This window comes from Orbicella faveolata, unplaced genomic scaffold (assembly GCF_042242905.1).
Source record: "Orbicella faveolata isolate gen_17 unplaced genomic scaffold, um_ofav_v1 contig_24, whole genome shotgun sequence".
Taxonomy (NCBI): Eukaryota; Metazoa; Cnidaria; class Anthozoa; order Scleractinia; family Merulinidae; genus Orbicella; species Orbicella faveolata.
Window position 1 is genome coordinate 35,328,896 of NW_028301552.1, and position 23,263 is coordinate 35,352,158.

General features: G+C 38.2%; 1 protein-coding gene across 1 annotated transcript; it reads left to right on the top strand.

Moving 5' to 3' along the window:
• The first annotated feature begins 1,374 nt into the window (after window positions 1-1,374).
• On the top strand, window positions 1,375-22,151 carry LOC110056719 (disheveled-associated activator of morphogenesis 2-like). Its single transcript, XM_020763233.2, has 31 exons — window positions 1,375-1,698; window positions 2,768-2,857; window positions 5,145-5,213; window positions 6,318-6,406; window positions 6,798-6,875; window positions 7,291-7,348; window positions 8,039-8,129; window positions 8,411-8,517; window positions 9,142-9,252; window positions 9,592-9,695; window positions 10,155-10,221; window positions 10,473-10,590; window positions 10,963-11,095; window positions 11,201-11,247; window positions 11,452-11,516; window positions 11,899-12,021; window positions 12,537-12,923; window positions 13,292-13,336; window positions 13,989-14,051; window positions 14,520-14,594; window positions 14,945-15,052; window positions 15,574-15,680; window positions 15,903-15,991; window positions 16,232-16,345; window positions 16,881-16,981; window positions 17,288-17,349; window positions 17,849-17,909; window positions 18,097-18,231; window positions 18,707-18,802; window positions 19,188-19,262; window positions 19,976-22,151. Exons 1-31 carry the CDS (start codon window positions 1,537-1,539, stop codon window positions 20,252-20,254), a joined length of 3,309 nt encoding a protein of 1,102 aa, XP_020618892.1. The 5' UTR covers window positions 1,375-1,536; the 3' UTR covers window positions 20,255-22,151.
• The last annotated feature ends 1,112 nt before the right edge of the window (window positions 22,152-23,263 follow it).

Sequence of the window (23,263 nt, forward strand, 5' to 3'; positions counted from 1 at the left end):
GCATTCTGACAATTGCCAACCGTCTCGGTCGAAAATGGTTGGAGAAATATTCTAGTAGAATAAAAGTATATTAAAAGTCGCGATCAGTTCTACTTTGTAAGTATGTTCACCAACGAAGAATTAAACTCGGCTCGTGTGTGCTAAATAGCGAGATGCACCCGGCAGATACTCCAATATAACCGAATCAACACCCGAGCAAAACCGGGTTGCGGTCGAAAGACTTTAATTTGACCACGATGCGTTGCGTGCTGAGCGGTAGAAGAAACCCCTGGAGGAGGAGAGACGGGTCTCTCCACGCTCGCTCCAGGGGGCGGTAAGATGAGAGACCCTGGGAACGAGGTTGGAAGCCTTCTTTTACACTAGGAAGTGGAATTAGTGGCTACGCCGTGAAAAGACTTCATATAGCGCTCGTCTTTGATATTGCTCCCGTCAGATTAACAAAGACCGTGCACGTAGGCGTGTCCCTTGCAATTAAAAACACTTAACTACTCGGACCACTCACTAGATGTACATCAACATGTGTTTAGATATGTTTGCTTGCTAAAACCAGGGTTAAATATGGTACGTGCGGCCCCTAATCGACAGGTTTTTGCTAGGAAAATTGTACTTTTTAGCTGGAAAGATAAGGGTACTTAATTGTAATTTATTCGGACATTTCAGCGGCTTTGAATAGTTCCATAACGTGATGTACGTCACAAAAGTGCCGAACTCTGAATAACAATGTGTTTTCAGATGGCCTTATCTCTTTAATTGTACAGTAATTCTTTTTCCGGAATTCGGTCCTTTGAACCTCATTTGCAAGGTATTTTCACATCCGCTTTCTAACCAAGGGCGGGTCTGTTTTTTCTTTACATCGGAAACACGGAAAAAGCTCAAGAAAATTTACATTTTTAATTTCAACTAATTCCGCTTTGCGAGTTACAGGCGAGTTCGAGCGGCATAACGCGAAAGTCTAAAAATAATCATTCTCAAACCTCTGTTGTGAAATTCATCAAAAGTGAATTTCTTTTAAATCTGCCTTTGAATGCGGTCAATACCTAATCGAGTTTTCTAGACGAAAATAATTTATTAACCAAACGAGAAAAGTTTAGTAAAGCGTTGAGCTGACAGCTAAAGCTGAACCAATCAAAAGTAACGTGTGAGCCGACAAATCTTTTCTCTCCCAGGAGAGGGATAGTATGAACTGCGCCTTTTTGTTCCAGTTATAAAAATGGTTATTATTCTTCAAAGTTAACTAGCTGTGAATTCTTAAATCAGCGAAGTCAAATTTTTAGTCTTGGAGTTAAATTTGCTATCTCTGAAATAGTTGTGAACGAACTCTCTAAAGTTTGATAGTCACCTCTCCCTGGACAGTTTCCATTTGAATGCCGTACTTCTGACTGGCTCTCGCTACTGTTGTATTTTGGTCATTCAGCGAAGCGGCTGATTCTATCGGTCGCTTCTTGTCCTTTATTTCCCTGTTTATTTTTGCTCCGAAGGATTCTGTGGCAGCGTAAACTAATGATTCATGTGAAAAGATAATACTGGCTTTGTAAAATGCCTCGTAAACGCGGCGTAGGCTGTTTTGGGTCTCGCTCAAATCACCCCGAAATTCGCTATGGCATCGACCATTCGAAAGGAATGCAGTTACAACTTCAAGAGTTTTCTCAGCCAATGCCAGAGGAGAGTGAACTCAATGCCAAGTTCGCCGAGATTGTGGTAAGTGAGGAACAACTGAACTTTTGATTCCTATTGCCGTTTACGCAAGACATTTGAAGTTCATTCAATTTTACGTCGATATATCTATTCTTTGACATATCGCGGAGGCGGTGGCGAATGCTGAAGAGTGAATTTGTTGTTGATATTTCTTACACGTGCTTGGGGACAGCATCTCGCTTTTTCTCAACCTAATAATAAGAACAGAGGTTGTTTTCTATGGAAAAAGAATACATAAAAAGTAGGAGGTCAGATTCATACTCGAGAGATTCCGGGGAAATATTCCCAAAGGACTTGACTTTGATTGCCTATAAAGCTTATATGACAGAGCCATATCTCGTCTTTCATGTCGGCTCAGTAGATCCTTACAATTCGCTGTAGCGTTTCTTGATTTAACCCGTGAATTTTCCACTAACCACGTTGTTATTCCGTTCACAGAGCGATTCTGTGACTACAAAATCATTTCGGAGTCAAATTTCTTTAACTCGATGCGAGATCTGTACCCATTGTTTATGTTAATAAATTTATGCCGAGACTTCAAATTCATTTCCGACTATTTTACGAATCCGACTAGTCAATGAAGTTCTGTCTCTAGACATCGACGTTCGACGTGATGAAATCTCCGATCACTTATTCTGAACATTGCCATTCTAATAAGTTTATCGATCATGGAAATTAGTCGTTCCAATGTCTCGTATTATGTTCGCGTGTCTTGTTCCGTTCCGGGAATCGAATAGTTCAATTTCACAACGCAAAAAATGCTTCACTATTATCAGCTACTTTCGATCCTTTCCTAAAATCTGTAAAGTAAAATACAATTGCTGTGTACACACAGTGCCTATCGTCTGATTTCTAAAAATCACGATAGAAATTTGCAATTTGTAATTTAAGCTAAATGTTGATGTGACCCAGTAAAAATGGTACTTGACATGAAAATCGAAGACAAATAAAAGATTTAGAAAACACGAATTCCTTAGAAAAGCAGATCCTCAGGCTTCTTTTTGCAAATGTTTCGGTCTAGGATTATTTAGATCTCACTGATATTTTATCAATATTTGTTTGTTTTGTGTAGGAAGAGCTTGACCTCACAGCCGTGCATAAAAAGGCTATGTTTGAACTACCGCCGGAGAAAAAATGGCAGCTTTATTTATCGAAAAAGAAGGTAAGATGGGTTGGATTAATCAAGCTTTTTCCTGCTGTCGTTTGAGACCTGTTGATTCACTGCTTGATATTGAGGGACTCCATATTTACACAGTATTAATTCACCCAGGTTAAATATTAATGTCTCCTGTGTTAGGCTGGGGGCTTGAAAATTATGCAAAGATCTAATAAATACATGCAACCATCGCGGCTTCTATTTTATTTTATTTTTTTAAATTTATTTTTGACATTTTTGTTTATATTCATGATGAAATTTAAACTGACTTTCTGAATCTGAAAAACAGCAGTCAAGAGGAAATTTTAAATAATTTCTTTTCCTCAATCCTGTTCCTTAGTTCATAGGAAATTGTGAATAACTTATTTGCATAATTGTTTAAGATTGCAGCTGTCAAAAACATTTCAGAAAGGGTTTTAACACTTCTGTGAACCCAGACAGTAGACACATAGTAATTATTGTCATTACCTGCCATGAAAATGTCTTGTACATTCAACACCAGTTTTACGTATTTACATACATGTAGGTACATCTCTGAGGAATGTTTGACAGAAGAATGTATAAAACATTTCTTATCATTTGAGTGAATTGTTTTGACATGGCTGTTGTTGTTCACTGGGTGGCTCTGTTGTTTTTTTTTTTGTGGTCAGACATAACATTGTCTCTCCCAACCATCTGGGCAAAACAAAATTGCTTTACGTTTGAAAACACCTGTGAAGGTTTTGTCATTACTTCTTCAATTCTGCTCTCTTTGTAGAGTGATTGTAGTCAGTAATTTATAAAACTTTTAACTCTTTAATGAAACATGGTTTTAATTTTTGCATTATATTTCTTGTCTTTTACTTATCTTTAAACTTTTACCATTCAGTTACATAAAGACTTGGTTGTTTTTGGATTGGCTTTAACTTTTCAGAGAAAACATTTATTCTCACATGATGTTAAATTAAATTTGTTTCTCTATACACAATTAAATTTATTGTGATATTCATTGTACAATCTACTTGTACAGTGTACCTAAAGTAATTGTTTGGTTGTGTTTGGGGTTGTTTATGGGCATATAGAAGTCATTTTCTTCTCTGATATTACCACTCATTTTAGATTCTGCCATTTAAGTCTCCACTCGTTTATTGAGCCTTGTTGTTCACTGGCATTTATTGGCTTCATAAATCATCACTCTGAAATGGAGACATTTTGTTAAAATATTGATAGCAACAGATTCTTCAAACGTTTCACTCATATATTGCAGCGATTAACATTGGGAAATTTAGTGGTAGAAATTATGTGGAAGACATCTTGAGAAAATCCCTTGTTCAGTTGGCAACTTTGAATTTGTTGTAAATATCAGTAGAGGATCTTGTACAAACTTGTGTATTGTAACTGAAAGATTCAAACTGCATGGTAGTCAACTTGAACAAATCCAGGGTTTATTCAAATCATAAAAAAAGTTGCCCATCTTAGCAATCCAAAACATAGTTCTGCACTTTTGCAAACAAAAGAAAACAACATTTATTTGGTGATTTTTATGTAAATAACCCTTTCGTCATGTGCTTGATATTGCTATAAGAATACCCATACAGTTATATTAAACAATATATCAGCATTAATGAGCAAGATGGGCCTTGAAGTTTCTCAAATACTGTGCGAAAATCACCTTTCTAGACAGATTGTCTTCATTGACATAGTAACAAAACAACAATTTTAGCTTGTGATACAATACACATGAACAAAAACAGAGATACTTGAACGTGCACCACTATAACTAAATGCCAGATTTAAAGCTTGTGTCTACTCAGCCAAGTGGGCAACACGTACCTGTGATTTCTGTACCATAAAGCCATCGAGAGTATTGCGGCCACATCTACTCATCTTGAATTGGATGTTAGACCATTATAGGTTACTTGATGGCATTTTGTTAGTTTTCCCAAACAACTTGACAGGTGGGAGTAAAATTTCTTGTCTAAGAACACTTCGTGTACATAGCAACTGTAACATAGGTGGAAACCAGAGTTCTTGATCCAAACTGTAGTGTTCTAATCATTTAGTCATTATGCCTTCCAAAGATTAAGTGATACCATATTAATTTAGTGCTGCGAATAACAATAGATATTAGTAGCCTACAAAGGAGACAGTTATTAGATCCAGGGCTTTAGAACTGTGGGAAAAATGGTGATATGAAAGGTTGCCATCCGCAGTTTGGTCAGGCATTGTGATCAATGTGTGGAATGAATACTTTCAAGAAAGCTGTGTTTAGTGGATTTTATATATTGATTCAGAATATCTTCATTTTTTTCAGGAACAAGAGGAGTTAAGCTCAACAAGTTATCCAGAGTACTACATAGATCAACTGAAAAGCCTTCATGCTGTAAGTGCAGTTTGTCAGCTAAGATAATGTGTATCTAAGTGATTAAAACTGATCAGAGATCTATAGAGAGGGGAAAGGACTGATCTCAATAAGGATTGATAATGAACGTGCTACATGTAGATTTGTTCTCAGCCTCACCTCAAGCAACTCTCACACTTCTCATGCGCTCTCCAAACTCCTGTGTGCATCCAAACATAATTAGCATGGCCTTAACATTAACCAGTTCCTAATTATTAATTAGTGGTTGTGTTTTCACTAGCCAAGGACAATTGGCTAGATAAAGTCGGAAAAGTCTGGAAATGCAGTGAAGACAGTGCATCTTGAGTTTAGCGAGTTAAAAATGCATGCTGTTTTCACCAGAAAAAACAAGCAATTATTCACGCCAAGTTATACTACCTCGCGAGATGGTATAACTAGTCCTGGTAAATGCTGGAGCCAATAAAATTGTGCGTAGTGACAGACACCTGCCAAAGAACCTGGCAATATTATTTACCAAATGCTTGTACGGTATCACGGTTCGAGTTTGCAAAACAGAACTTTTAAAACAGCAGAGGAGTTCAACAGTTATTCTCATTTATTTTGGTTTACCATTCTTACAGTCGCGTTAAATTCTCCAGTTCCTCAGCCAGGAACCTACCAACAACACAGCATCACCGTGTAGAACGAGTTCCTGCATTACAACATTTCATCGCATCTTCCTTATTTCTGGGAACATTAACCGCATCCTCTGGAAGAAAATGCCTTCTCTATCTTCTTTGTATAAATATAGCTAGAATCAATACAAGAGAAGTCATTGAAAGCGCGTCCTCTCTCAGCCATTTTTTAAAGTTGCGTGCTTCTGTAATTTGAATCTTCTGAGTCAGCAGGTTAAATTCTGGGTTAAATTTCCATTGAAAACAGATGTCACGTTTAACTAGCAAATGTTGGTTTGTAAACAAACACCTAGGAAGAATGTTCAGCCAGTTTATCGGCCTAGTGAGAACGCAACCAGTGTGCTGTGCCAAATCAATCATTCTTTTTGTCCGACAGAACTGAACAAAAAATTCTGCAACATGGTGAAACAGCTAGTATACATTGTACCTTCTATTGTTGTCATTTCGACAGATTTTTGTTTCCAAGAGTGATGAAGAGATAGAGGCCAGAACAAAGCTAGTCGATGGACTCAAAACAGCACTCAGGACTCAGCCCTTGAGGTGATTGTGATGTACTGAAATATTACTCAACAACGGCCTTCATTAAATTTTCATGATTAATTCACTATGTACATGCATGAAGTAATTCCATTTCGTGGGTGTTTATTTGAATGGATTTACGCAATCCAATATGGTGTACAACTGATGGGGTAGTGTTTTGGTGAAATACATTCTGTAGTGCCAATCTTAAACTTTTTAAAGTGGGTTGAAAGAATATCTCTTATTCTAGGACAAGATGTTATATAATTTATATGTTTGTTTTTCAAATTCTTTTCTAGCCTTAGCAGTGACCATTGCTCGAGCAACAGTAGAATTTGAACTTGGTAAAGCTGAAGAAAGCTCACATTGGTTACTGAGAATAATGAATTGTACTCGATGTCTTTTCTTGCAGATTTGTGCATAGGTTTATTGAATTAGATGGTTTAAATTGTTTATTAGAATTCCTAGAAAATATGGACTTTGCAACAAGGTGAGTGGAATTTGGCGAGAAATTATTCTGCACATAATAGTTATTTTTAATTATTACTCATGAAGTAAGCTAGAAAAATCAAAGTTTAGCAGAATTTGGAAACTTTGTCTCTCATTCAGTAGCTTAGAACAGGACATGAAAACACATGTACGGCACTTACTGAATTAAAGGTGGATGTGAAGAGTTCTTAAAAAATAATTCAGCTAAATATTACAATTTATGATGACCTTAATGCAAACGTTAAGGTTTTTGTATTGGCCATGCAGATAACACACATGTAAAGTATTTGTACTACGATGTACATAATGATACTGCTGTACAAAGTTATATTGCAAATTTCTGTTGATACATGCACTGTTTGAATGATATCTTTTGTAATAATGGACTGAAATTGAAATTCCTGTATTATTTTCAGCCAAAGTAAAATTCACACTGCAGCAATAGGATGTTTTAAAGCTTTGATGAACAGCTCAGTAAGTTGTACACTCACGATTTGATTGCAATAATAGTACTGAACATGTATATCACATGTATCTGTGGTGGTTCAATATTACCCATTTACCTGTGGTAATATTTGGTATTTTCCTTGTTTCATATACATTATTAATATTAATATTACCCTACAAATTGTACCAACGATAATATTTGAATCATACAATATCTACGTATGTACCAAATTCCAGTCAGCAGGCATGTAAATTGGTGTCCAAATCACGTCAAAAGATGCTTTGTTGAAGAACCAAATTCTCTTTTAGTTGTTTCTAGGTTTTCATAATCCAATCTGTTTTCCTGTTCTGAATTTTTGGTGGCTTCTGTCCTCCTTCATCAGAGTTCCAATGTTAAAGATTTGTTATTACTCGTACGTACTACAAGTCCGTCAATTGGTTGCTGTCATTTTATTGATTTTGAATCAATGGTAAGTAAGTGTGAGGGAGGGTTTTCCTCTTGTACACAATAAAGTGACAACACAGAGGCTTGCAGTGCAAGCAATGACTAACCTTCAACACTGCAGCTCCAATGAAGGTGGACAGAAGTCACTGAAAATTAAGAACAGAAAAACATTTACCTAGTAACATGGTACATGTCTTCTTTTTCTTAAATATATTCTGACTGTTAAGGATAATATTGACATCTGATCAGTCAATGTTTTTTTGGTGTTTTAGCATGGTAGAGCTCATGTGTTGGCCCACCCCTCATGTATTAACATAATTGCTCAGAGCATGAGTGCAGAGAATGCTAAAACTAAAATCCAAGGTAGGCAAGTAATATTTTTTTGTATAGTCTGGAGTGTAAAGAAGAATGTATAATTCGAGCATTCTTTCGTTAAGAATTTGATAAAAGTAGAGCTTTCACCTTCCTGTCTAAGGCCTTTAAAAAACTAAATCAGAAAAGCAAAAGATGAAAAATATATTACACAAAAGGAAAATGGGGAAAAAATGTAAAATGGTAACGTAAGGAGCAAATGAACTAATTGAAAAGAATTAATTACCCCGTTCTTGTACTACCCATACTTGATGATTATTTGCTCTTTATAGTGCTAGAAATCCTAGGAGCTGTTTGCCTTGTTCCTGGAGGTCACAAGAAAGCTCTGGATGCCATGACGCACTTTCAGAAGTTTAACGAGGAACGAACAAGATTCCAGGTGAGCTGGTTGTTGCACTGTGAAGCTTTTTCCCACTTGACAGATGTCTGTCAGATTCTGCCCCAGAAATCCTATCTGATGATTTCAATACAGATAACCATGGTGTGTGTTGGGTTTGATGCCAAGTTTGAAGTCAAGTAACAACCAATTGAAGGGGTACCTCAAAAAAAAGTCCTACCTGACTTCTGATAAATTTCTAGATTCTCCTTTCACATTGCCTTGTATTCCCTTGTGAAACAGAGAGAGTTTGAAATTACATCATAGAGCCTCATTCTGTGCATCCCTATTGAATTATGGAAAGCTGCAAGTTAAATCTTGTACAGTGCAATGCAAACCTTCACCCAGGTGTATAAATGGGCACCGAAGAATTTAATGATGGGGGTAAGCCTGCAATGGGCTAGCATCTCATCCAGGGGGGAGTACAAATACTTCCAGTCACTTCATGCTACAGAAACCAGGAGATAAGTACCAGTCTTATGGGCCACTTGGTTCGTATGAAACTTTTACACCCAGTACATTTAGTTTATGATCAGTTGATGGGTGATGGTCTAGTTTTTGTAGGCACAGTGATTGATGTTAGACCATATGCTAACCTTATATAATAAATACTTTGTTCCTTTTCAGACATTGATCAATGATCTGGATCGTACCACTGGACATTACAGAGAGGAGTTTAACTTGAAAATTGCAATAATGTCATTCATCAATGCAGCACTGAAATACGGAGCAGGGGCGGTATGTTTGGATCACTTATATGTATTTTTTTTAAACCATTATGTGTTCTCTGGGCTTAGAAGTGAACATTTACATGTACTAACAACTTGCCAGAACTTAGCACTGTGAATTTACTTAGAAATGTACACCAGTGAGGTAGAATATTCTATTTACGTGTTCAATACACATGTGTGTATTCTATACTTATATGCAATCACATATTGATTTTTATTTAAAAATATTTGAGATGTTTTGAACTTCAGTGGGTTAACAGAGCAAGTAACTGAAATTGAAGACTTCCAATAACGTCAAACTTCCATCAGAACATAACTTATTTTAGAATTTTTTTTTGTTTGACAGGAACATCTTGAATTTCGTATTCATCTTCGGTTTGAATTTCTTATGCTGGGAATTGAGCCAGTGATTGAGAAGCTGCGCACTCTGGAGAATGCAACTCTTGATAGGTCTGTCTTAAGTGTCTTGTAGCAATTATTAACAAACAAAGCAGCAGGTCTCACGCAGTGCTCTACTGGGACACATGAGGTTGCAGTAATAGTGCAAGGTTTATTATGAGTGTGCCATTACTGATTCGATGGCACGAGCTACTGAGAAATCAAGACTGTTCATGCTTCCCTCATCCATGAGGCCAGCCATGCTTGAATTACATTGTTATACATGGAACACACCTTGAAAATTATTAATAGTTTGTTGTTATTATTCCGTGCACAACATTACATTGTACGTTCATTACATCACAAGTGTAAGGGTGTTGTCCACAGTAAAAGAGCCACAAACTCTACATTCACATGTATCAGTGACATGGCAGATATCATGTTCTACATCACAAGTAATTTTACTTCCACATGAAGGGGTTTAAGTCAAGTACGTATGATTATGCATATCTTACATTTTTTTTCCTTCAGGCATTTAAACTTTTTCGACATTGTTAGACTTGATGACGAAAAGGAACTTTCTAAGAGATATGGAATGGTAAATATCAACTCAAGCTTTGATCTTTTCTTGTTTTTTTTTTTCTTCTTCCATAAACGTTTGAAGTAAACTGATTTTCAGATATTTATTAAGCATTCAACGTATTTCAATGTGGGATCCTGATTTTCGAAGGGCTTACCTACTTCAGAAATTTATGATACTGTACTTAGTCCTGATTGCAAGAAAGAGCCAACTGCCGATGTTGTTTAATGCTGAGACTTTTTTTGTGTTTGCTTTCTTTTGTTCTGTAGCCATATATTGATCTACGGAGTGCTAGCTGTATGTTTGATGTTATCAGAAGAAAATTGTGTACAACATCAGCGTACCCACACCTGCTGTCCATTCTTCATCACTTGCTTCTTGTTCCAAGTGAGTCAAGATATTTTTTGATTAGGGCTTGAAAAAAGTGTTGTCTGGTCATTTGGTACTACATCTGTAGTAGATTTTCTTGCTGGGCAAGTGACTTTTCATTCTCACTGGCCTGATGGGCAAGGACCAGAGCAAGTCATTATTTTGGCAACTAAATGAAAAACAAGGAAACTAAGACTTGCCCAGGGCAGGCAAAATTTGAGAGCTGCTTGTCTGAAGGGCAAGCTGAATCCAACTGAAGTTTTTTGTTTCCAAGCCTTGTAATGATAATATCTGTATAGCTGCTTCTTAAAGGTCGAAGTCCATCTTTCATTTCTGTCTATCTGTCTTGTAACAGTGATGATAATGGAACCTTTGCTGTTTGTCTTATAGATGATCATGGTGTTGCTAGGAGACTATGGCAGTTGATTGACAGAGTCGTCCAGCAAATCGCTGTTCAGGAAGATGATGGCAGTGACCCTGATGTGGCTCCCTTAGATATCAATGTTAACTACATTCTCGACACGTGAGTGGATCTGATTTTTTTTATCAAAATTGGAAGCTTTGTTCAGCTGATCTCATAATTTACTATTCGAATGTAGCTGATGTTTTTGTTTTGTTGCTTTTAAAGATTACTTCACGAAGATGAGATACGCAGGGAAGAACTTGGAGAAGATGGTGAGATGATAAATATGTTTTATGCCAAAATACAAAACTGCACCTGATTTTTGCTCACTGTCAACCGAGTTATACCCTGGGTTACACTCATTGTATACAAGTCTCACACGAGACCAAAATAGTAGCAGGGCCTCCCCATGTTGTTTTCCAAGGGGCTGTACAAGTATTTTGTATAACTATTAATACTGTATGTTGCTGTCACAGTTGAAGGTCTTAAAGCCAAGCTTCAAAAGAAAGAAAGAGAGGTTGATAACAAAAAACAAGAATTGGTAAGCAATTAGGATTCCAAAGACCCCCTCATACTGCAAAAAAATCTGCAGTGTATAAGACTTAAATGATCTTATGTGTATCAGGTTCGTTTATTTATGGACCTTCGTAAATTCTTGAACAATTGGTTATTCTGGAGAGCAAAATTTCAGTTCATCCTAACTTTGCCTGAGAAGTTTTGATAAATTCTAAAAAAATGAATTTCTAGACACCAAAGTTTCATGTGTGAAACAAGAAACTAGTAGCGTGCAGCTCTTGGGGAATTGGGACCTAGCACAGACACCCCACCTTACACAGTTCTTTCATCTTACCTCGCTAAAACCAACTGTAATCCTTCATTTTGATTTCAAGACAAAATGAGAATATTATCGTACCTCCTTACAGGACGAGCTGAAAGAGGCTTTCGATAAAATGTCTGTCAAGCTTGAGAGGGAAGCCCAGGAGAGGGAAGAAGCCATGCAGCAGATACGTGAACAAGAAGCCAAACTGAATGAAGCTAATGCAAGAGTAAGTAAAGAGAACTGTAACGCAATATCTAGATGCTTACTACATTAAAAGGGCTCGGATAATAGTAGTTAACCGATTCACTTCAACAATTTATATCTACATTACAATGGCTACCAAATTCTGACCTTAATAAGTTAAACAGGTTCTTGAGAAGTATTTAAGAAAATCATGGGCTGAAGTTTTTCTCGGGCAAAATGAAATTGTGGTGTGCAGTCTATCTAGATTAAAGCATTGTGTGTTTAATGTTGTTTGGTCAAATTCAGTGTGTTACTTTTACCGCTTGTCGTTTGGATTGTATTTTGAGTGTAGCTACATGTGTTTCTTGCATGCTGGGTGAAGTTTACAATATCGCTCCATTTCTTACCACTGGGCTTTAACTTCAATAAAGATACAATTTTTATGTCGCCCGTTTTGCGCGCAATGTTTTCCGTTCTGTAGTTTGGGTTGTGTTTTTGGTGTGAATTCTTCAAGTTGGCTAGCTCTTATAACGCTACTTCTACTCTATTTTTTCCAAGATTGAGCTTGAAGGTCAAGAAAGACACAAGTTAGAAGAAATGTTGAAAGGAGTTGGTGCCTCAATACCAGACGATGCCAAGATTTCCAACCTGACCAGCGCTGCAGCAGCGGCAAAGTTGTCACCAATGGCTGGTGTAGCGCCCCCACCCCCTCCTCCACCCCCACCAGGAGGAGCACCACCCCCTCCCCCACCTCCCCCTGGAGGACCTGGAGGAGCGCCCCCACCACCTCCCCCACCTGGTGGACTTCCAGGAAGTCCAGCCCCACCCCCTCCCCCTGGAGGCAAGACAGAGGGGGGATTGTTTGGTTTTAGTAAGCAGCCGAATCGAAAAGCACCCAAGCCTTCGCAACCGCTCAAGTCATTCAATTGGGCTAAATTACCTGATGTAAGTGAAACCTGTAATACTAAAGTGCTATGTGTAACGTCTGTACTCAGTAAAGCAATCTTGTTTGCTTTTGAAATCTGCCACAAGAACGTTCCCTATGTCTTTAAACGAGTTACGTAATGGTTTGCATATCTTGAAAGGTTTAGCCTAAATTTTTCAAGTTCGTCGTTTGTAATTCGTGTTAATCTTCTCCATCCTTAGCCATCCTTGTTCCTCTATGGTTTATTATTATCTTTTTTTTGTCTGTCCACCTTAGTAAACTGCTATTTTCAGGTTTCCTTCAATTTAAAGGAGTCGGGGAGAGTTATGTGCAAGTGACTGTAAAATGATATTTTTCGCTTTTCTTAGTTCTTGTTTTTCATTTTTAGTCCAAAATTAAAGGCACTGTTTGGACGGATATTGACGATGCAAAGGTGAGATTTTTCATATTAATTTGTAAATAAGATAAGTTTGAAAATTGTCATGTCTGTTTTAATATATTTTCAACCCCAACACACAAAAGAGATATATTGTGAATAACTGGAAAGTTAGCTGAAGTTCTTGGGTAGAGATCAAACATGCATTTTTTACCAAAATTTTGTGTTGTGAATAATGCTAGATTGTCGAACTTACTACATTACATGTAAGAGACTGTTAGTCGATAAATGTAACAAAACGTTTCAAACGGAGCGTTTTATCGCGAAAATAACAAAATCCATTTCCGCGATAAAAAATTAAAACAGTAAAAAATGGAAACCTTTACTCCCATCAATACAACAGTAGCTGTTATCCAAACTTCGTTCTTCTAAGATTCCCTCAATTACTCTTTATTTTAGTTACGTAATTCTTGTAGTTTAGTTTAGTGTAGTTTCTTTGTAGTTTGTAACTAAGATAATTTTTGTAAATTTTGTAATGTTTGTATGTCTCCATCGGTACATTCTTGTACTATACCTGTAAAAGAAAGAAAAAAAAAAACAAAGTGCAAAAACAAATGTGTGCAGTCAGGTAAAAGGAAGGAAAAATGCCAAAGGATTAGATTGAATTTTAACGAACTTTTTTTTCAATGACAAAACCATTCCTTTTCAGGTGTATGCTGTCATGGACTTTGAAGATTTTGACAGAATGTTCTCTGCCTACCAAAAGAAAGAGGTAGGTAGTTAAACGGACAACCTTGAAACAAGATTTTGAACGGAGAAACGTTTTTTTTTTTTAATTTGAAAGAAAAAAAAGCATGGGAAATTGTAGCAAGAATAGTTTGATTTTGTAGAAAGTAAGCCCTTAGGAACTAGCGATTACGATAGAAAATAACGACAGAAAAGGCATCAGGCTTGTGTTCCCTAGTTCAATTCAGGGAGCTGCGCGCTTCTCGCTAATTCCGCGTTCGCTCAGGTCAGTTTTGGCGGGAAAAATATTGAGACCGAAACAACTAGGTAATTAATATACCCCCAACTTAAATACGTTTTCCTATTGGAGGAGAACGTGTCACATGTCATGGGTCAAAACTCACTAACTCCTCAGGGCGAACAAAACTCACTAACTCCCTAGGGAAACAACAGCAGCGTTAGTTTAATCTAAGAAATGTTATTAAGTTTAGCATTTTATTTATTACTACTTTAGAAAGACAACAAGGATGCTGTCGATAGTGTATCAAGACCGAAAGAGTTGTCATTCGTTGATAGCAGACGTGCTCAGGTATGCATTCCGTGATAGATTCTCCCTCATAATAACCTGTGCAAGAGTTTTCTTAAAGTTGACTCCGTAAAAAACTTGCAGCGTAAGGACACCTCAAAGAACTCCTTTGTTCCATCCCGCAAAAGCAGCAACTCAGAGAGAGAAGAGTTTAAAGAGTTAAAATCTTTAACGAGTTATACTTAGGAAAACTCACGTTGCATTCGTAACAGACAACTCTCAACAGTTTGTACTGACCTCAAGTGAGATACAGTGGACGGTGTCGTCACTAATCATTTCAATGTGCTAATGCCTACAAAATGGTTTTTTATTCTTCTCTTTCTTTCTTTCTTTCTTTTTTTTTTTTTTCCTAGAACTGTGGCATTCTACTCACGAAGTTGAAGATGACAGACGAGGAGATCACAGCAGCCATACTTTCAGTTGATGAAAACGATGAGCTATCGAAGGACATGGTAGAACAGGTATCTGGAAATTGTATGAAAATTAATATTTATGTCTGAAATAAGTCACAATCATAGTCTGGTTGGCAGTGGCTCCACAATGAAGGTGCTTTATCTCTGGAAATTTCTTGCCCAAGAACACAGCACAATCAAAGCCACGCTAGTTTCAACCACAAGTCAGTAGCTCTCGAGTCCAATGCAGGCTTGCTTTTTACACGTTTTTCTTCAATATTGCAGGAAGCAGGGATAGCGCAGGGGTGAAAGCGCTCGCCTCCCACCAATGTGGCCCGGGGTTCGATTCCGGTCCGGTGCCATATGTAGGTCGAGTTTGTTGTTGGTTCTCGCCTTACTCCGAAGGTTTTCTTCCGAGTTCTCCAGTTTTCCTCCTTCCACAAGAACCAACATCTCCAAATTCCAATTCGACCAGGATAGAGGACCTGCATGAAAACCAGCCAAGACTGATGTGGCTTCCTCTCTAAATATCGCAGTTTATGTATAGTTTCTCTGAAAATGTGTATAACACGTGTTTTTCTGTTTGCCAGCTTTTGAAGTATGTCCCGACATCAGATGAGAAGAACCTTCTGAATGCTCACAACAAAGAGATTGAGCAGTTTGCTCGAGCGGACAGATTTTTATACGACATGTCAAGGTTAGAAATAAGAATTTTAAATTAAGACCCCTTTTCTCTTCGTATCGTATAGGACGCCTTTTTTGTTTTTCCGTGCATGTAATTGTTTTCTTCGTAATCCCAAATATTGCCTTTTATCAGATTATTAAATGCGCCCTTTATACATATGTACCATGGTGATAAACCACATTGTAAAGTTTCATATCCTTTATATCGTAAGCGAACTGAACCTTCATTTCACAGAATTGTTCATTACGAGCAAAGACTGAAATCCTTGTTTTATAAGAAGAGATTTCCTGAAAGAATGGGCGAGGTTAAACCAAGAGTGCAAGGTATGTGGATCTCATTTCACGCGAGCGCGAATATGAGTTATTAAATTTTGAAGTTGGTTGCACTTTACTCAACACGCGACTACAGTTTTGTCCAATATGAAGGTAATTTAGTTCTAAACCTTCGCCGGACTTCCAAATTGGACTCGGCTGATGACCTTGTCTAGCATTAGCACCCCTCGGAGGTTTGTAAATTATTTTACTTTTGTTCTTGTGTCTAAAAACTGTTGTTTCCCGTTACAGCTGTTCTGGAAGCATCCAAAGAACTTCAGAGAAGTAAAAGACTTAGAATATTGTTGGAAGTTGTTCTGGCGTTTGGTAACTACATGAACAGAGGTGCAAGAGGAAATGCTGTGGGTGAGAAACTGCGCTTTAACTGCGTACTCTTTAATGATTCTGTGCTCTCTTCATTTTGAGCTTTTTATTAATGAAGCGAAGTAAGGCCCCGCTCACACTACGCTGGAGAAATTTGAAAACGCAGCTTTATTTCTACGGTTAGGCCTATCGTCCACACTAATCCGTCATGAAAACGGTCTTCAAACCGGAGAATTTTGAAAACGCCAGCTTTGCGTTTTAGTGTGGACGAAAAACATTTTGAGTAGCCTCGTGCTCCACTCACAGGAGCGAAGAGGATGGGTGAGTGAAAACATTTTGAAAACGGCGGTTTCGATGACGTCACGTTAATCATACTATTTCCCTTCCTGAGTTTCCTCAAACACAAATCCAAAATGACCTGTGATTGTTGCGTTTTTTAAATTCCTCCGGCGCAGTGTGGACGGGGCGTAAGAATGGGGCTAGGAGTACTCACTCACACTCATTTTCTTTGCGTGAGTGGAGCTCAAGGCTGTATGGAGTATCTCTGATGGTAGGTTTTATTTCTTTTATTTGTTAGGATTCAAGCTGGGCAGTTTAAACAGAATTATCGATACTAAATCCAGCTCCAATTCAAAAATAACTCTTCTTCATTACCTCATTATGGTACTGGAAAGAAAGGTAAGTTTTTTGGAAAAAATGTTGGGTCTGTTAATTTAATGGTACTCTGTTGTTATCCTGAAAACTCGAGTTCACAGCTGCCAGGAGATTACTAGCCTCCTATCCAGACGTTCTTTAGGTTCGTCACGCAATCTCATGGGGAGGAAGATTGCGTGACGGGCCCTAAGAGCGTCTGCTTTGGAGGCTAGGGGATAACGTGTGTGCGAAAAAACCGTGTACAGTCTCAAGTTGACCAGATATAACAGAAAGTCTAGGTGATGAGGAGTATGTTGTAGGTAATTAAGAAGCACTTTTCCTTCATTTCAGTATCCCGAGGTCTTAAAGTTAGAGGAAGAGTTGGCGAACGTTAGGACAGCCGCTAAAGTCAAGTGAGTATAACTACAATACTGTTTGTGTTCGATCACGAAAAGACTAATAGCCTCAGTTAAAATTATCTGGAAGACGTAAGATTGAAACAAACTACAATTATTGACGCACTTGGTAAAACCAGGTTTCAAATGAATAGCAGCCTAAGTTTTATTTTTCTGGATCGAATGGCGAAGGTATCCAATAACAGATTTGCACGTATTCGTCATTTGACTACAACTACCAGAATTCCATTCGTCTTTTCTTTATTATTTAAATTTTGAATTCCTAGTGGGGTTTAAATTTCAATTGCCCTAGTTAGCATAAGAAACAGAAAAAATGAAGGATTCTGGTAGTTGTAGTCAAATGACGCCATTATGCAAATCGCGTATTACAAAAACCTGAAGTTGGACACCCACGTGATCGCGCGCTAATTAAATGACAAATGAGCGCGCTGAGAACCAATCACGATTGAGAATACGATCGTTATAGATACGATTAATACTGTTGGTTCTTTTTCAGTCTGAGCGAATTAGAGACCGAAGCGAACGCTATTAAAAAAGAACTCAAAGAAGTTGAAAAGGTAAGCAATTAAAAACAGCTCGATAAACTTGGAGGATTCAACAAAGACTTGAGCTTAGAGCAGCTTTTAATTGAGTGTCGTAAAACCTAAACCAAACCGGTTACTTACCAAATCCGAAGTAATTGCCTGATTACTCGACACTCAATTGAAAACCGCTCGAATGTCCTGTGTTCTCTGTGTTCTGTAGGAGCTGGAATTCCAACACAAGAAGAAGGAACGTATTCATGGCGACAAGTTTGTGGATGCGATGGGCTCCTTTGTGAAAGTTGCACAGTTCTCGCTGTCTGAGCTGGATGAAACTTGGAAAGATATGAAACAAAAGGTGAAATTTGACTTCTTAACTTACAACTTATTAGTAATTAGTATAAATCTACTAGTGTTCTTTCACCAATGCCGTTCTCTGATTGGCTATGCTATTCACTATCTATTTTGTTGAAGACAGTGAAGAGTATAACATGTAGTGTGCGGTTGTTGGCGAAGTGGCGGCCGCTTCTTTGGGTTTTCGAAGTGTCTGTGAAGAGGATTTAGATAAAATGTTCCCAAATTGAGATTTATATTAAAATAACCAAAAGGAAACGCACCTCAATGAGTAACAAACAACTAGATTATTAGACAACTATCACGCGATAGAAATCTCGAGCTCATAATCTAGTTGTTTGTTACTCATTGAGGTGCGTTTCATTTTGGTAGGCTCTATTTTCTTCATAATCAGGAGTTCAATTACATGTAAAGTAAATTACTTTCATTTTTCAATCACTCATGGTATAACTGATGTAACTTTTGTTTTGCCTGTTTAGTACGGCAAAGCAGTGGCCATGTTTGGTGAAGATCCTAAACAGCTCCAGTCTGATGAGTTTTTCGGTCTGTTCTCTGCATTCCTGGTGTCGTTCGCGGTAAGTCCCTCACTGCTGGCTCCATAAATTCATGCAGTGGAGAACATACTAGGCCTCGCATTTTTTATTGGCGGCAGCGTGGCCGAGTGGTTAGGGCGCCGGACTTAAAATCCGGGGTTTGCAGGTTCAAGTCCCTCTCTGACCACTAAGCTGAAGTTGTTTCTCGGTAGACCCTAGTTCAACTCCTCGGTCATGCTTGTGAATAGCCAACTGGTCTGCCTCCCGCCAGTTGGGAATTTTAAGCCTCTTATTGTTAGTTTATACTATTGTTTCTTTCAGTTTAAGTGGCATGCCTGTGAACTAGCTAGGTATACCTAAGCGCACTGACCACTATAAACGACAACCGTGACATGTGAACATTTTTTTGAACATTTTCCGTTCACAGGAAGCGAGACATCAGAACGAGGAAATGAAGAAAAAGAAAGAACAAGAAGAGAGAAAAGCACGCGCCATGGCTGAGGTAAAATAATTTCTCTGTTTTGAGCTATTTTCCTTGTCGTTGGAAATCGATAACTATGATATTGCCTTATGAATTCTTTTTAAGCATGACGTCATTCTACTGAGTTGTTTCCAAAACAGCCAATCAAAAAGCCGACAATCGCACGTGCCAGGCACGTGCAGTCACTACCAGACTAATTTTCCTTTTGATATGGTAAGCCAGAAAGCCAACATAAAGATGACAAACACTTGTCAAAATTAAGAACTAGCTGACTTGCTCTCGCTAGAGTAGCAACGATACTCTTTTATTGAGCCCCATCCATGTTACGCCGGACAAATTTGAAAATACAGCTTTATTTCTACGATTAGGCCTACTGTCCACACTAATCCGTCACGAAAACGGAGCTTTTCAGAAACGCTCTTCAAACCGGAGGAATCTGAAAACGCCGGCTTTGCGTTTTAGTGTTGACGGAAAACATTTTGAAAACGGAGCTTTGCGAAAACGATGACATCACGATATTCATGTGATTTTTCCCTTCCCGAGTCTTCCTCAAACACAAATCCAAAATTATTGTTGCGTTTTCAAGTTTCCCCAGCGTATTGTGGATGGAATACAATTAATGCGTTTTCAGAATGAAAAGGCCGTTTTCAAATTTCCTCGGGGTAGTGTGGACAGGGTCTACTCTTTGCTAGAATAGAATGGCTGTTTATTATCCCTTTCGCTTTACGCTTCAGCAAAAAGAACGAGATCGGCAAAGATCAGCCGCCAAGAAATTCATTCACAATAATCAATCCGTTCCGGAGAAGAAAAACAACCGGAAAGGTAGTGCCCCAGGAGAGAACAGAGGTGAATTCGACGATTTAATCTCCGCGCTGCGGACTGGAGACGTTTTTGGCGATGAACTGAGTAAAATGAAAGGTCGGAGGCGAACGGCACCGCCGAAGCAAGCTCGGCTGGTTGAAAAAGTTTCCGAACGTGAACGAGCGTCGCCGAAGGTGAACACTAAGTTTTAAAAGGCGTCAACAAGCTTCCTTGGACAGAATCCGTGTCGTGTTTTAAGCACTTCCCATATAATGGAATGCTGTGTGTATTTTGCTTAAACGAGAAAGCGGAAACACACGCAGATTCTCGTTAGATATCTGAAAATTATCTAGTTTTCTGAGTCAATTGAGACCAAAGTTTTATTCAAGTTAACAACAATGCGACTGGGTAGACTTAAGATACACAAACTTTTGATCTTCTTAGATACAAAGTTAGACAACAAGTAGAGGAAAAGATAGGCTTAGCACGAAGATCGAAAATTTAGAGAGAAAAAGGACAAAAAATCCCAACCTAGTGTAGATCTGGTCAAACTTGTAAACGAGTGAAAACAAATCAATAGTTTTGATAACAAGTATTACTATGGAACAAGCTAAAACTTCTGATAAACATCAGGATTTGTTTACCAGTTGTGCTTTTAAGTTAGTTTGTGCAAACCATCGCCTAGACAACTGAATGTGAAGGCAAAACGTGTTTGCAGTATTATGGTGACACTGATTCGATTTGTTAAGATAACATTTTCCTCATAGGAGATTAGGTTTACAGTTTTTTAAATTTAATTGGTTAAGAGTGGTTTTGCAGAACGGATCTGGGATGTGCTGATGGGCAATTATTAAAATTGAAGCTCAGTTGAATATATGTTAAGGTGTAATGACCGTTTGGGTTTTACAATGCTACATGCTAGCAAAAATGGCGCATACCTTAAAAAAAGTACCAAGTCTAGCCATCAGGTGAACGATTTATTACCGCAGTGTATGTTAATATTAGAAAAGAACGATCTGTTTTGCCCGTTTCAAAGTGAGTCCTGGAGCAAAAACAATGTGTTTTACACCCATACGAAACAGGTTATTAGCCAAGGTTCGCAAAGTGGGCGTCCAAAAATGTGCTATAGGGAAACCAACATTTGAAAAGTAAAACAATTTTCTTTGAAAGGAGACGTCCAAAAATGTGCTATAGGGTAAGCAACATGTGAAAAATAAGACAATTTTCTTTAACAAGTGGGCGTCCACATGAAGCTTGGACGGCCATCTGGCTAAAAGCCGGATGTGAATATTCCACAGGACTTCGCATTGAAACCGAGGCAACGGGCTTGTGGACTAGGTTGATGTAATGTTTTCGGCAAAAAATACCTGTAACTTGCATGAAGGCGGAATTTTTGACGTTATTTTAGTGGTTTTTTGGCCAGCAGCAGATTTTTCTTTTGTTCCTTAGTCAAGAAGATAACATCGCCACATATATATTTAGCTTTAATTGAGTCGCTGCCGTTTCTGTCAACGGTCTACATAAATTTCCTTAGGTGTACTTGGCAGCGCATTTAACCGGTCAAGCAGGTTTTCAGCGTGCTCGAACCAGTTTATAAAGTAGAAACGCAATGTGTGCAAATTCACCGAGACGATCAAGGTTATGACTGCAACGCCTCATTTGGGTCTGTTGCGGTACAAATCTGACCTCAAAATTCATACATCGAATAGAATATGTCTAAATCGTGATACAAGTTAGTATCATCAGATAAATATATAAATATAAATTATATTGTAAGTTAAATTAATTGCTAGTGCCCTTAATTATTTGATAAGTTCTCTCTCGTCTCGGAATTGTATTGCCGTATTACAAAGTTGAATTCATTTTGTCGAGTACGAAGGTTATTCAATTGTTTTAGTACATGTATTTTTTGTACGACACAGCTATTGGAATTGTCACTATTCTGTAGATATTTTATTTCTGGATTCTTTTGGCCTTGCTCTAGAATGGAGGCGTTTTAAAATTTGTATGTATGTATGCTTCTTTTGTAAATTAAGAGACGTTTACCCATTTGTAAATTAAAGAAATAAAACAATTAATTTGAGGCCTAATTAAAATGTGGCAAATTAATTGCAGTATGTCTGTTTGGAGACTGTTTCCTAGAGGACCAATTTTGTAATGATAACAAGCCGTTTTCGAGTTGCTTTTTACCCCTGTTTCAAAACGAGTCTTAATGCACAACCTTTCATATGGAAATGAGTTTGATTTGTAAGACAATGAACGTGGAAGAAAAGCTATGGGGAAGAAAGGCTGTGCACTAAGACTCGTTTTGAAACAGAGGTAGGAGCAACTCGGAAATAGCTTATTCTCAGACCATCGTAACTGGCGAAACGTTTGAGATAACTCACATCATTTATACCGGAAAAACAACAACTTGAAACACCGGAACGCACGGGAACGGCATAGCGAACACGAAAAATGTACACGATATGAAGTCTGCAACGCACAATAGACGAGAAATAGACAATAGACGATGAAACGTTGGGAGGAGGGGGGGACCAACAGCGGAAGCATGAGAAGGGAATCCCTGGGGCAACGCAAAAGGCTCAGATAGATTAACGCAGAGGGGAACGCATGGACAACGCATAGGCGTTTGTAAGAGCGAACATACGCACAGAAGAAACCTGGATGTAGGTGGGAACCATACCCATGGTTGCCACAGGCAATACTTTTCAAAATCCCCTGACTTTTCCCCGATAAAAATAAGATTTCCCTGACCAAATAAACACAAAATGTTAGATCTAGTAGAGGCTTCTGGCCTCAACTTGCAGCCTCCCTTTCTACTCGTTCATTAACACTGATGAGTTTTCAACAAATCTTCCTTCTTCATTAAGGAAAAATATCCTTGACATCACACTGACCCCAGATGTTTCTTCCAGCCTTTATTAAATAAGCCGTGTCAAATTATTCAATTTTCCCTGACTTTCTTCAAATTATCAATGTTCCCTGACTCAAAATAAAATTCCCCCACTTTTCCCTGACCTTGAAGAATTTTTCTTTTCTCTGGCCATTTCCTGACCTGTGGCAACCCTGATAACCCCAAGGTGAACCCACGGTGAACCCACGGTGAACAAATGACGGAACGCGCGAGAAACGCAGGAAAATTGACAATCTCGTATTGAACGCACGAGAAAATGACGAAGGAAACTCACTTTGTAAAGGAGGGAAAAAAACTCCTTGGT

Coding starts and splice junctions, on each gene's coding strand:
- LOC110056719 (XM_020763233.2), top strand. CDS start 1,537: ATGCCTCGTAAACGCGGCGTAGGCTGTTTTGGGTCTCGCTCAAATCAC. Junction 6,876..7,290: donor AATATGGACTTTGCAACAAG/GTGAGTGGAATT, acceptor TATTATTTTCAG/CCAAAGTAAAATTCACACTG. Junction 18,803..19,187: donor CATTCCTGGTGTCGTTCGCG/GTAAGTCCCTCA, acceptor TTCCGTTCACAG/GAAGCGAGACATCAGAACGA.